The 13,450-nt window shown below is 40.1% G+C and overlaps 1 protein-coding gene across 1 annotated transcript in view; it reads left to right on the top strand.

The window, feature by feature from the left end:
* clcn1b (chloride channel, voltage-sensitive 1b) overlaps window positions 1–13,201 on the top strand; it is a 32,421-nt gene extending 19,220 nt beyond the window's left edge. Inside the window, exons 7-23 of the mRNA XM_044116931.1 lie at window positions 1,239–1,317; window positions 2,837–2,962; window positions 4,070–4,154; window positions 4,283–4,384; window positions 4,872–4,956; window positions 5,930–6,085; window positions 6,215–6,284; window positions 6,375–6,485; window positions 7,223–7,436; window positions 7,524–7,657; window positions 7,884–8,062; window positions 9,095–9,179; window positions 9,262–9,344; window positions 9,633–9,677; window positions 9,788–9,892; window positions 11,680–11,766; window positions 12,182–13,201. Of these exons, the coding sequence (XP_043972866.1) occupies window positions 1,239–1,317; window positions 2,837–2,962; window positions 4,070–4,154; window positions 4,283–4,384; window positions 4,872–4,956; window positions 5,930–6,085; window positions 6,215–6,284; window positions 6,375–6,485; window positions 7,223–7,436; window positions 7,524–7,657; window positions 7,884–8,062; window positions 9,095–9,179; window positions 9,262–9,344; window positions 9,633–9,677; window positions 9,788–9,892; window positions 11,680–11,766; window positions 12,182–12,655 (2,220 nt within the window). The 3' untranslated portion in view covers window positions 12,656–13,201. The remainder of the gene's footprint in view (window positions 1–1,238; window positions 1,318–2,836; window positions 2,963–4,069; window positions 4,155–4,282; window positions 4,385–4,871; window positions 4,957–5,929; window positions 6,086–6,214; window positions 6,285–6,374; window positions 6,486–7,222; window positions 7,437–7,523; window positions 7,658–7,883; window positions 8,063–9,094; window positions 9,180–9,261; window positions 9,345–9,632; window positions 9,678–9,787; window positions 9,893–11,679; window positions 11,767–12,181) is intronic.
* Window positions 13,202–13,450: the final 249 nt, after the last annotated feature.

The raw sequence follows: 13,450 nt of genomic DNA, 5'->3' as shown, positions 1-13,450 counted from the left end.
CTCAGATAAGATATTTGACCTCTGTCTTCCTCTGTCTTCCTCTGCAAACATGACACAGAACAAATAAAAAGTTTAGCCTCTTCACACCTCTGACCATTGGATTGCAACATTTTTTTTAGAAGTATATGAATGGTTTTTCTATTCTAACATGGAAATAAATTACTCTAAATGCATCCCACCCCATTCATAATTTGTAAACTCGTGTTTACAAACAGCTGCCAACTTAAACCCAAACTACGATCAATTGCCAGGTGTATTAATTTTATGAGATTATAACTAATAACTGTAATAATAAGTAATTAAAAAGGAAAAATATATTTCTATGACCAACAAAACCTTCGTGGAAAAATCTCAGCTTGTAACAGCAATACTTTTTTCATGTTAGAGAAAAAAAAAAAACTTTACTTTCCTAAATGATCCTTATCTTTCAATATTTTTTTAAAATCCTTATCAGGAAGCGTTTTATATTTAAGATGCTAAAGGAAGCATGTAGGGCGACATCTTTCGGTTTTTGGCCCTTTCTGACTGTCGAATGATAAATTTCAAGTAGACACTCCCAGATACTCAGGCAGTAACACTTGCTTCATTAAGTCATCGTTGATATCTTCCCACCCTGGCATTGTTTAAACTCCCAGCTGAACCCTGCAGTCTAGCAAACTGCCAAAACTTCTGCTCTGATAAGAAGCTCTCAGCTGCTGGTGATCGTTTAGCTCCACCTGTCTGATACTTCCTCTCTTAAGGAAGCAGCAATGGTGTGTGTAGTTTTTCTCATGACTCATTTTCATACCTAAACAATGAAAATATGAGTTTTTGTTTAATCCAATGTTGGTCACGATGATTTGAAGTGTTTCAAGTCTGCTGTTTGTTGCACGGATCCAAATCTGAAGGCGATGTGGTCATTTGACGCAGTTTATCTAAACGCTGCTCATCCTTTTCTTTATATCTTCTGTTGCTGCTTTGTTTCCTTTCCCTGTCAGGTTTTATCACACTCTAGTGAGCATTATTTATTCACTTTCTTCCATTTTGTTCCCTCACTGTCATTGTTCTCCTCCCACCCCCCCCTGTGGTTCTCCATCCTGTTCTCTCCACATTGATCTTTTCTTCCTTTTTCCCTCCAACTTACTGTCCTTTCTTACTTCCAACTGTCATCCTAATTTTCTCCCCGTATCATCTCTGGGCTTTCATCCCTGTCTCACCTCTTTACCTCCCTCCTCTCCCTCTGTTTTCTGTGTCAGTAGAACCCATATGGTTACACAGATATACTGACTGTCGGCTGTGCCGTGGGGGTGGGATGCTGTTTCGGCACTCCACTAGGAGGTACTGTACAAACTTCACTCTGTCACTCATTCTGAACCGTCTCGCCAAGCTTGTTTCGTTGTGCTGCGTATCTTCAGGCACACCTGGATAATAGATATAAATACAACAAAAACTCCTTTAGATTCTGAACACAAAGCTCGTATGCTAAAATAAATTTAAAATAAGTAGTTTAAAGGAAGTTAATGTAATCGTTTGGAAGTTCATGAAGTATGTTTTTGTTTTAAAATATGTCTTCTTATATAGTTACCAGAAACAGTAAGAATATCTGTGTTTGGTCGGTGTGTTGCTGAAACATTGCGTCTTGGCAATAAATCCAACACAGGGCAGAAAGTTTACTTTTATATATAAATAGAAACATAAATATACACATATAAATGTAAGGAAATATAATTTAAAATAAGACACCTACGTCTATTTAAATTAAAATAAACGAAATCACACAGATGCATCCTGCTTGGTGCATGTCATTGTCATTTTGAAGAATATTTGTCCAGTTTAAACCTCGGACACTTAGTTTGGTTGCTGAAGTGAGAGACAGTAAAAGTTTGAGCTCTAAAGAGCCTCATTAGGCTTCGTAAACACGATTTCAGCAGCTTTTGAATCTGGTAATGATCTCAAAAGCCTCTGAAATGTTAGAATATTTGAAAATTTTTAAATAAAGAATTAAATATTTAATCAGGTGCGCTAATTTCCTCACATAACCGCACAATTGGCAAAAGTCCAATAGTTATATCAGATCAGTTTTTATCTGTAATAATGAGTGATAAATGTAATTTTTTTCCCCAGTTATTTTATTGTAAAATTTACTGAAACTTTGTGGTTTTCTAACTTGGGTAATTTGGACTCTTAAGCTTTCTTGAAATCCACAATGACAAAAGAATTACTCAATCAGTAAAACAGAAAGCCTTTAGCAGAAATCCTCAGGTTTTAATAGTTTGCTCAAGTATAAATAAATGTTGCCTGTTATTCAGTTTGCAAAAGTCTTCTGTAGAGCTCTGCCTCGTACTTCTTGAAGGTTGTTGGATGTGACTGTAGCTGCATATTTAAGCTCAGCGTTAGGCTGCAGAATGAATTTGGGACTGATTACATGCCTCCCTGATGGTGGATGGCGGATAAAAGTCTGTTTATCTAAAATGTATGAAACTTCTGGACACTTTCTAGGGCATAAAAAATTCAAAACCTGGCATACTCTGATCTTTAAATGTATTTTCATCCCTGTATTATGTTCAGTTGTTTTTGGTTAATTCACTGTGTTTCTTGCTTCTTTTATTTTTCTTTTGTGTTTGTGTGCTACTCAGTGTAATTACTTGTATATGTGTGTTTGTTAACTCCCCGCGGTTCTCTTGTTGAGTATAATTACTAGTTTCTGGACTCATTCTACTATTTAAAACTAATCTCTGTCTTTTCTCACCTTCTCTTTCCCCTCTCCCAATTACCTCTCCATCCATCCTCATTTTCTTCCTCTCTGTAATCCCTCCTCCTTTTGTCTTTCCTTCCTTCTTCCCTCCTCCCTCACCAGGAGTACTGTTCAGTATTGAGGTCACGTCTACCTACTTTGCTGTGAGGAATTACTGGCGGGGATACTTTGCTGCCACATTCAGTGCCTTCATATTCAGGGTTCTTTCCGTTTGGAACAAGGATGCTGGTGAGAAGCTAACTCCACACGAACAGGCAATCTGCTGTGGAAAGACCGCTGAGGTTGCATTTCACACACATAAAAAAATGTTCAGCATGGCAGCTATGTAGAATTTGCTTCTTTAGATGAAGCTTAAACTTTTGAAGTCATCACTCATCATACTATAAAAGAACTTCAGCAGCACCATCCAGTATTTAAAACATGCTCTTTGTTTCTCCAAGAAACAAAATGCCAGCATTTAAAAAAAGTTAAGTACGCTTAATATGTCACAAACTTTAAGTCCATACTTTGCTTTTACAAAGATGCACATATTTGAACCTCATGCAATGCCATTTGATCATTAAAGCTAATCTTGTTCATAAACTTAGACTTGTTTGGGTATTTTTTTCTAAAACATTACACAGACAAAACATCGCCCTGCATAATTATTGGCAGCCTTAGTAGAAACTGCATTCAAAATCTCTAAGGTTGTTTTGGAGACTTATTGACCCTCAGGTACCATTTTCTCTTCAGATATTTAGCAACAAACTTTAAATTTAAAGCTCTGGAAAAATATTAAGAGACCACTTAAAATGATCAGTTCTCTGATTTTACGTTTTATACGTATATGTTTGAGTAAAATGAACGTTGTGCTTTTATTCTGTGAACTACTAAGAACATGTCTCTGAAATTCTAACCAAAAATGTAGTTTTTATTTGCAGAAAATGAGAAATAGTCAAAATAACAAAAAATGATCCAGTGCTTTCAGACCTTAATAAAACAAGTCCATACTCATTTAGAAACAACAATACTAATGTTTTAACGCAAGAAGAGTTCAGAAATCAATATTTGGTGAAATAACCAGGAGGTTTTCAGTGGGGTTCAGTGCAATAGGCTCTTAATTCTTTCCAGAGCTGTACATTCACTAGAATATTAGTCCTGAATTTCAGAAGCTGTTGCCTTACCACATGCCTATTTTTAATCCTCTTTGCTGCCTAATAATCAAAACTTCACTTCAAACTTCATTGTGTAAATTGTCCCCTAAATAGTGTGCAACGAGTAGAGAAGTAGCTGCTTGCTATAATTATCTCTATTGTCTTCTTTGTTATGTAATTATTTTTGTTCCACTTTTCTCAGTCACAATCACAGCTCTTTTCAAAACCAACTTCAGGATGGATTTCCCCTTTGACCTGCAGGAGTTACCAGCATTTGCAATCATAGGGTGAGGATATTGTTAATACTTGTACATGTGTGCGTGTGCTGCAAACACTATATTTTTGAGTATTTAACCTTAATATGTTGTTACAAAATGGACTTTGGACTAAACTCGAAGTTTTCTTCATGTTTCAGGATCTCCTGCGGCTTTTTGGGAGCGTTCTTTGTTTACTTAAACAGACAGGTGGTTCTCTTCATGAGAAGACCAACCGCTCTGACACGCTTTCTAACCAAACAGTAAGACCTCAACACACACACACACACACACACACACACACACACGCACACACACATAGTGTACAGATGTTGCTCTCCCTGGCGCTGCAAATGACTGAGGCGCTCGGCTCTAAAACTGCAGTGATTCTTGCAGAAGCGGTTTCCCTGAAACGGAAACCATTTGTGCATTTAGATCCATTTCCTCGTAATGTGCCTCAGCTCTGCTCTCTAAACTCATCAGTCTCACAAACCTGGCCAGGAGAGCAGCAAAGCCTTAACAACCTTACACCCAGTTATTCACTCAATGGGGAGATTCACTTATCCTCTGAGACTATGCAGTCAGGGAACATTAGGCTTTACCATTAGGGAGCGGTGAGCTGCAGCGCCAGGAGACTCATGCAGTCAGCGCTAGTTACAAACAGACGCTAATTTAAATGACATGCAGTGCAGTTGGTATCTGAGAATACAATGTTCCTCTTAATGAGTTTGTGTTTGTGTATGCTTGCAGTCGTTTGATCTACCCAGGGGCAGTGACGCTCATCATTGCCACCTTCACATTTCCTCCTGGGTTTGGGCAGTTCATGGCTGGAGAGGTGAGATGCAAACTCACTTTTTTCATTCTAACTTTTAACTATGTTTCCATCTAAAACAGAGACACAAAGGTGGAGTGTTGGGCTGAATAAGTGCGTATTAGAAACACAGATTGAAATGCTGAAAATGTTGGTATCCATCCATCCTTCCATCCACTTTTTTTTCCTCTCTCCCTCCCTTCTGGTAGGACATCCATATTTGAAACGACTCCACTGGAATGTGTTCAGAAGCCAGCCAAACACTGAAACCCCATCACATTGTCTAGGCTTCATAGTGTCTTAACCACTTGAAAGATTTTAAAGGGGAGCTATGATGCAAAATTCACTTTTAACATGTTTCTCTACTTCCATTTGGATTTCTACTGTAGTTTAAAAAAACTACATAGCCATTTTTTAGCAGTAAGTTGATGTTTACTCTTATCTGGAAACTGAGCTATTTCAAAAAACTCCCCTTTGATGATTCAGCTGGGTCTGACCGGCACTGCGCCGCTACCTAGCAACCACAATTGAGCCCAACCCAAGTGGAGCTCAACCACATTTAATGATATAGCATACAGCTGGTTTTACTGCTATATGCACTGTACAATGGCTGCTGGAAAAGACAAGTGTTTTGCTATTGACTTACAAATTAGAAACAACTTGCTGCATTCTTGATGGTTGTGCAGGAGGCCCCACTTCTGCTTTCTAAACATGTACAGTTGTATAATCGTGCATCTTCTTGCAGGCCAGCGTAAACAACTTATTTGGATTTAAAGTGACAAGTGACTTTAAAACTGCTCATTCTGACAGAAACTCAGTAAAATGTCATTATGATTTTGTGCAAAAACTGTAATGAACATGTTCTGTATACCCCTAGACCAATCTTAACCTGTTCAAGGAAACACAATAGGTCATCTTTAAAGTAATAAAAGACTTTTTGGTGGTAGAATAATCAACACTGACCATTTTTCCTGTATTCATATCTCCATTCTGGCAGCTGATGCCCAGAGAGTGCATCAACTCTCTTTTTGATAATTTCACCTGGACCAAAATCTCCGACCCGGCTGCCGCACCCGGCCTCGGCCGCTCCGCCGCTTGGCTGCATCCTCATGTCAGCGTCTTCCTCATCCTTCTCCTCTTCTTTGTCATGAAGGTATTTTCTCCTTCCTCTTCACTGCACGTGTGGGTTGTTGCATTCTAAGGTACGGCATAAATTAAAACCAGTAAACCTGCTGGGACTGACAGGGCTTTATCCTACCTTGATCCTGCCTTTGTCCTGTAGTTCTGGATGTCAGCAGTTTCCACCACGATGCCTATCCCCTCTGGCGCCTTTATGCCAGTCTTCATTTTAGGTAAGAGGATTTCGTAACGTGAGTGCAGTATCTGACGCTGAGCTTCTGTTCAGTTTGTCTTTACCAGCGTGCCTTATCTCTCTCCTCAAGGAGCTGCTTTCGGCCGCCTCGTCGGCGAGATCATGGCCACACTTTTCCCGAACGGGATACTGTTCGATGGAATAGTTTACCGCATCCTGCCAGGAGGCTACGCTGTGATCGGTTAGCCTCTTACTCCTCACAGTTATGCACTGAGATTTGCAGATCTCAAGAGGTTTTATGGTAGATTTGGCAAAAGTTACAGTTTTCTTTAAATAACCTGGAATTTCTACACTTTATTTGGATAATATTTACATTATCGTTATATGAGCAGTTTAGAAACCTTTTAGCATTTTATCTATAAATACAAAGCCTCACAATAAATTAATTCAGCTGAGTCTAAAAAAATAGTTTAAAAAACCCTTAAAGTTTGCCATTAAGACAGTCAACAGATTTCACTTTGACTAATAAATTTCATAACTTTTTGATCATCGAATAAATTGCTGAAATGTGCTACACAAATGCTCTTCACTTGACATAAAGGAAGGTTTGGCTTGGATAGTTTTCCTTCTTAATAAATAAATTTATTTAATGACCTGAACTATTTAAATTGTGCAAAGAAGCAAAAATCTACCAAGGAGAACAAAGTTTTTCAAGACACCGATTTACTTGTGTTTGCTAAAAATGTTTCAGATTTCTATTTTGACAAGGGAAGAGTCTATTTTTTCCTAAAATCTTCAAAAGTTTGCACCTTTTAGCTATCTCTGGTGCACCTTGAGATAAAGTTATGAAGCTCTGAATAAATGTTTTTGAGTGATTTGAACAAATGTTACTGTTGTGTAATTCCTTCACAATCTAAATGGCGTTTTTACATGTTAAATTTCTGTGGATTAATCATGGTTTGGTCTGGTTTGTGGTAGGAGCTGCAGCCATGACGGGCGCCGTCACTCACACGGTTTCCACGGCGGTAATCTGCTTCGAGCTGACTGGTCAAATCTCCCACATCTTACCTATGATGGTGGCAGTCATCCTGGCCAACATGGTGGCCCAGGGTCTGCAGCCGTCTCTGTACGACTCCATCATTCAGGTCAAGAAGCTGCCCTACCTGCCTGAGCTGGCTCTCGGGCACATCAGGTGAAGTTCAAGGCCTTTCTTTCAGCGTTGTCAGGCTTTGAAAGAAGCATTTTGTTTACTATGGTGTTGCTGCTTTTCTTTTCACAGCAAGTATAACATCTTCGTGGAGGACATCATGGTGCGCAAAGTGAAATTCTTATCCTCCCAATCCACTTTTCGGGAATTAAACCACCTGTTGGAAAGCACAACATTGAAAACAATCCCGCTGGTTGACTCTAAAGGTAAGGCAACCCACATCAGCACATTGGCTGTTAAGCTCCATATTTTCCTTTTAAAGCCTTAGTGTTAAAGTATTAGACAAGCCATAATCTGTGTTCTTTCCATAAAGCTCAGTTTGATTCACCTTTAGTCAATTTCCTGGCTTTATGCTCAGCCAAGGTAACTTCCCTCTCACAGCCATGAGAGTAAAGTCAATACTTTTCTAAAAAATGTTTTGCTTTCCTGCAGAATCCATGATCCTCCTTGGCTCGATTGAGAGAACGGAGCTTCAGGCTGTCTTAGACTGGTGGCTCTCTCCAGAAAGACGAGTCTTTGAAAGAGGTCCCAGTTCACCGGGCCAAGGCTCCAAACTCAGCTGGGAGTCCTTCAGTTTCGTAGATGAGGAGGGAGAAGAAAGCAGTGACAAGGTCTAAGGAATACATTGCTTGTTCAAAACTTTTCAACCCTAAGTTATTTATATTCTGAGACAACGAGCCAGAAATTCATGTGATCTTTTAAAGTGCTCTTGGCTGCCTCTCTGATAAAAGCTCTCTTGTCAGACCTGGCAATTTATGTGAAGGGCCATGTCTTTGTCTGGTTGGAGTTAGGGCATGTCAGACACGTCAAAATTGCTCTAGTTGTATTCTGTTGCCGGCCTATTTGTCGGATATGTTGGATGCTCTTGACCTGTCAAACGCTCCACATGGTTCAAATCGCGCCACGCTAGACACAAGAGACACTCCGCAATGGCCCTTAATGCACCTCCACATAGACTTTGAATGTAGTCCAGTCTAGCCTGATGCTCAAAACGTGTTTGGTGTGAATGCACCATTAATGTTCTATGTTCTGTACAATGGCTGCTGGAAAAGACAAGTGTTTTGCTGTTTACTTACCATTCAGAAAACACCTGTTGCATTCTTGTTGGTTGTGCAGAAGGCTCTGCTTCTGTTTTCTAAACATGTTTGACTGTATAATTGTGCATGTGTTTTCAGCCATTTTCATGTGCGAATGTAAACGTTGAGTTGGGGGCGTGGCCAGGAACAGCTTATTTGGATTTAAAGGGACAAGACGCTCAAATCAGCTCATTCTGAATAGGCAGAACTGAGCAAACTAAAATCTCATTAAGAATGATTTTGTTCAAAAAATGCAATGAACATACATCTAACACTAATTAGACGACTTCTTATGGTAATTTTATTTAGGGGTATCAGTGATATGGGGTTTAATGCAAATGCGTGCCAAACCATTCATTGTTTTCTATCAACTTCACAACTTTGGAGTACCTCGAGGCAGTATAATGCTTTAGGAAACACTTTGAAGTCTGTGGTTGTGAGGGGACAAAATGTGAAAAATACATTTACAATGCCTAATTAGAGAATTACTCAATGTCAAACGTCGAACATCACCTGATTTGGACCCTAAATTGACCAAACATAAACTAATCATATTGCAACCCTCAGGCTGTCTCTCCTGTGCAAGAAGGATGCAACGGACCCATCCCGGCCCCAATCCCCCTGGAGCCAGCCCCCAACCACACGGGATCAGGTAAAACTGCATTTCCACCTCTTCGTCCATCACACGTCAGTCTGTCCTCTCTGACACGTGTCTCTCTCTCTCGTGTTCTCAGACAAACGCAAGCTGTCGTCTGTCAGGAGGACTCTTCAGAGACTCTTCTCGTCGTCGTCCTCGTCAGGCCAGACTGAAACTCAGGTTCCTTGAAATCAGCGGACACACACATCACTTTGACGTTAACAGCTCCAAGCAGCAGGGCATCGGTGATCTGCTGTCAAGCTGGCAGCGGCAGAAAAGACGGGGTTATCAGTCCAGCCTGGCAGCATGAGCCAACCTCACTAATGTGAGAAGAGCACAGCATGAAGCATGTAAAACAGGACTGACATCTTTGCATCAGCTGAAACCTTGAAACCACCAGGGGTATCTCATTATGTGCTCAAACTGCTCACTGGCCAGTCCATCATCTGTTCCTCCTTTCTCTTTCAGGAAGACGTGTCTCCTCCACTTACTGACACCATGTCCCCCGAAGAGGTGCTGTGTAACATTGATTCACCAGCCACACTGCCAGCAAAGAGCCAACAAACCAGTGTCCTGATCAATAATCTGAGTGTGTCTCTCTGCTTTGTGATTGGCTGGTTCAGATCAAAGCTTGGGAAGAAGAAGAACTGGACAAACCAGTCGATATGGAGGAGATACGCATAGATCCCTCCCCGTTTCAGCTGGTGGAAAGGACGTCGTTGCACAAGGCAAGAGCTGCAAAAACTCCATGCACAGTGACATGCATGAAGGAAAGCTGTGTATTTTTATACCAAAAGTTAAGACACAAAAAAAATGGGAGGTTTTTGTGGCCCAAATGGGGGGCCACAAAAACCCTTAAAGCTCCTCTTTTGTCAATTGAAACGGTTTAACTGAGAGAAAACTAACATTAAAAAAAAAAACATTTCTTAATCACAAATAAGAATCACAAGACGTTAAAGACATTGGCGAATTGGACCTGTTCAGAGCTCTGAGGTTAAATAAGTTGCTCTGGATACGATTCACATTACTTCCTGCAAAGATTAAACATATTTTCAGATTGTAGTAGAAGATTTCAAGGAAATTTAAAGAACCAAACTTCAAGTACATTTTTCTCATGACTTTGTACACATTGCCTTACATAAGTATTCATAACCCTTGAATGTTTCCCCTTTTTGTTCAACTACATTACGGAATCTGCTTTAATGAGATTTTATGATAATAACACAAACTCGTACATAATACAAAGGAAGGAAACGGATAAGTGATTTTTAAAAATCTTGAATGAGAGCCAATAGCAGTTTGCTTCTTACCATGCAGTCAAAAAACAAACATGTGGAAGATGCAGCTTTGGTCAGAACTGAACATTTTGGCTTACATGCAAAATATACCCACTTCCCCACGGTGAACAAATGGTGGTGGCAGCATCAGACTGTTGGAATGTTTTTCTTCACGACGGGAATGGCAGTTCATCAGAGTTGACGGGAGTTTGAATGCAGCGAAGTAATAGAAGAAAACATGTTAGAGACTGCAAGATATTACGGCAGAGTTTCACCTTTCCAGCAAGGCAATGATCTCAAATATTTAGTCAGGGTTACAGGGAATGGTTTAGTCAAAGCATAATCACATGTGAGGACGACCTAGTTAAAGTTCACACCTAAATCATGTTGAGAATATATGGTAGGAGTTGAAAACTAATGTTCTCAGAAGCTCTTCATCTAACCTGAGTAAATTTGATCTTTTGTATACAAAGTAACGAGCCAGACTCAGACTTACTTCACAAGACTTGCAAGTATTATTTTGGAGAAAACTGGGTTTGTGAACTCAGAGGTTATGAAAATAAATCTATGTCACATTATAAACTTGTAAGCTCACTAATTTAGCTGTAGAAAAAATAAGAAACCAGCAAAAACATTGAGAATCAACCAATCTCTGTCTACTTTATAAATATGTGCTGCTTTGTGTTGGTCTTTCAGATAAAATTCCAATAAAACTGGCTGAAACCTGTGGTTACAAAATGTGAAAAATAATGATATGAATACATTTCCGTTGGACAATTTTTTAGCATAAAATTACTGAAAAAGTGACAAAAGCTTAATTACAACCAAAGAACATTTGCATGGAAAACAACTGATCACACCATTTCAATGTTACAAAATGATACAAAAGAAACATTTGCACAGAGCTGGAAACTTTAAGGTTTTTGATTTAAAAATACAAAACTTGTAAAATTAATCAATCTTTTTCAAGCTCTATAAGAAATATGAAACAAATTATTGTTAACGACACTGAAAATTCAGTATCAAAGACAGAGACGATCAGATGAGTGCATGCCTCTTTTGTCCTGACGGTTTTATGAAGGTGGAGGAAAGCGAAGGAAGACATTTTGCACCACAGGCTGTTCACTGTCATATAATGTGTTTTACCTGTAAACAAATTGTTTAGCAGTTCAGTCATGCAGAGTGAAAACTGTCATATTTATCAGTATCATCGTGTCCTCCTCCCTGTCTTTACTCAGACACACACTTTGTTCTCCCTGCTGGGTCTCAGTCACGCCTACGTCACCAGCATCGGGAAGCTGGTGGGAGTCGTGGCACTCAAAGAGGTAAAGTCACTCCATTTTGCTTTTCCGCATCATTTCTTGTCACCTTTCGTGGTAGTGTGGCATCGGAGTGAGCTCTGATGATTGGTGGGCAGCTGTGGTGCCTCATGCTTTACAAGTACATTTCAGTGAGTGAGAATAGTATCAAAAAGGAAGTTTATTTGAGTAATTTAGTTCAAAGGGGATCTATTAGGCAAAATTCATATAGTGCATGTTTTTATTTTTCCTTTTTCACTTCTAATTTCCTGTAAATGACATATGACTTTCACTTTTTGAGTCAAATTGCTGAAATACATAAAACTTTCACCCCTCATCTGTTTAGATGCTCACTTTTCTGACATATTTTCACTTTTACTCGCCTGTTGCATCCTGATTCTCCTCCGCAGGGATTCAGACTCTTATTTTTCTCTTCTTACAGCTGCAGAAGGCCATAGAGGGCTCGACTCGCAGTGGCGTGCGGCTTCGTCCCCCTCTGGCCAGCTTCAGAGACGCCAGCAGGAAAACCAAGAAGCACCAGCCTCCCTCGTCCTCAGCCGCTTCCTCGCCCACGCGGGACAGAGACCTGTGGGGAGAGGGGAGCCGAAGAGAGAGCGAGTTGCTGAGGAGGGAGTCTGGGGATAATTCCCGGGGAAAGACTCCGTCTCTTAGAGGAACTCTCGGGTCTGAAACAGTCCCCTCTCCTCCCAGCAGCGCGGGGAGCAGCAGTGGGAGCTCCACCGAAGCAAGAGGAGCAGAAGGAGTGTCTCAGGAGGCTGCGTCCCCTTCAACCTCCTCCTCTTCCTCCTCCTCCCCTTCGCCTCCCATGTCCCTCGTGTCGCATACTAGCCCGGTCCTCACGCTGTCCTCCCTGCAGGAGGAGAGGGAGAGCGAGGAGTCTGATGAACAATTGTAAGAGAACCAGGGAGGAAACATGGAGAAGGAACTTTACTTTTTTTGTGATTTCACTCCTTCAGAACAGTCTGAACAGAGGAGTCAAGCTTCCTGCAGCCCTTAATGACTCTCAGCCACCGGGATGAACTGGTCTACACAAACCCATCTTAAAACATTTAGTCCTGGACAGGTTTTATTTTGTTCTATTTTCACAGAAATTTCACTTTTTCACTTCTGAATCTCAGGTGTCTTCCTGTTTGACCTGCAAACAGCCACAAATCACGGATGTTTCACCTCCGTCCAAATCCAAGGTGGATGGAGACGAATCTGTTCAGTTCATTATGTACATGTGAGCTACTGACAGCTATGAACTGTGCAATAATGAAAGAATTAAAAACTGAATTAATTTGGCCAAACGGTCAAAGAGATTGTGCATTTAAAGTTAATTGATTTTTAAAAAAACACATTTAAAAAGCTAAAGTAAATTCATCTTATATGTTAAATATTCAAATCATTGTTACAAGTTTCTAATTTGTAAAAAATAATAAATTCTTATATTGTCTATTAACTAACTTGAGTCATTTAGAGCTGCAAATTGCAAATATTTAGTGAGACTTTTTCTGCTGCCCACCGTTGTTTTTTTAGCTTTCTGAAAAGATGAAAATCTACTCCTGAAAAGAAAATGAAGATTTCCAAGCCATGATGGCTGCTGCTGTGGATGGAGAAGAATTCAAAATGCCGCATTTCGTCTGTGTGCTCTCAGAGCATGCAGATGGGATTGTGGAACCAAAGGGGCGTGGCTTAGAACTACAAGTGT

The sequence above is a fragment of the Gambusia affinis genome, linkage group LG05 (assembly GCF_019740435.1).
Source record: "Gambusia affinis linkage group LG05, SWU_Gaff_1.0, whole genome shotgun sequence".
Lineage (NCBI taxonomy): Eukaryota > Metazoa > Chordata > Actinopteri > Cyprinodontiformes > Poeciliidae > Gambusia > Gambusia affinis.
This window is presented reverse-complemented; position numbering and strand designations above follow the sequence as displayed.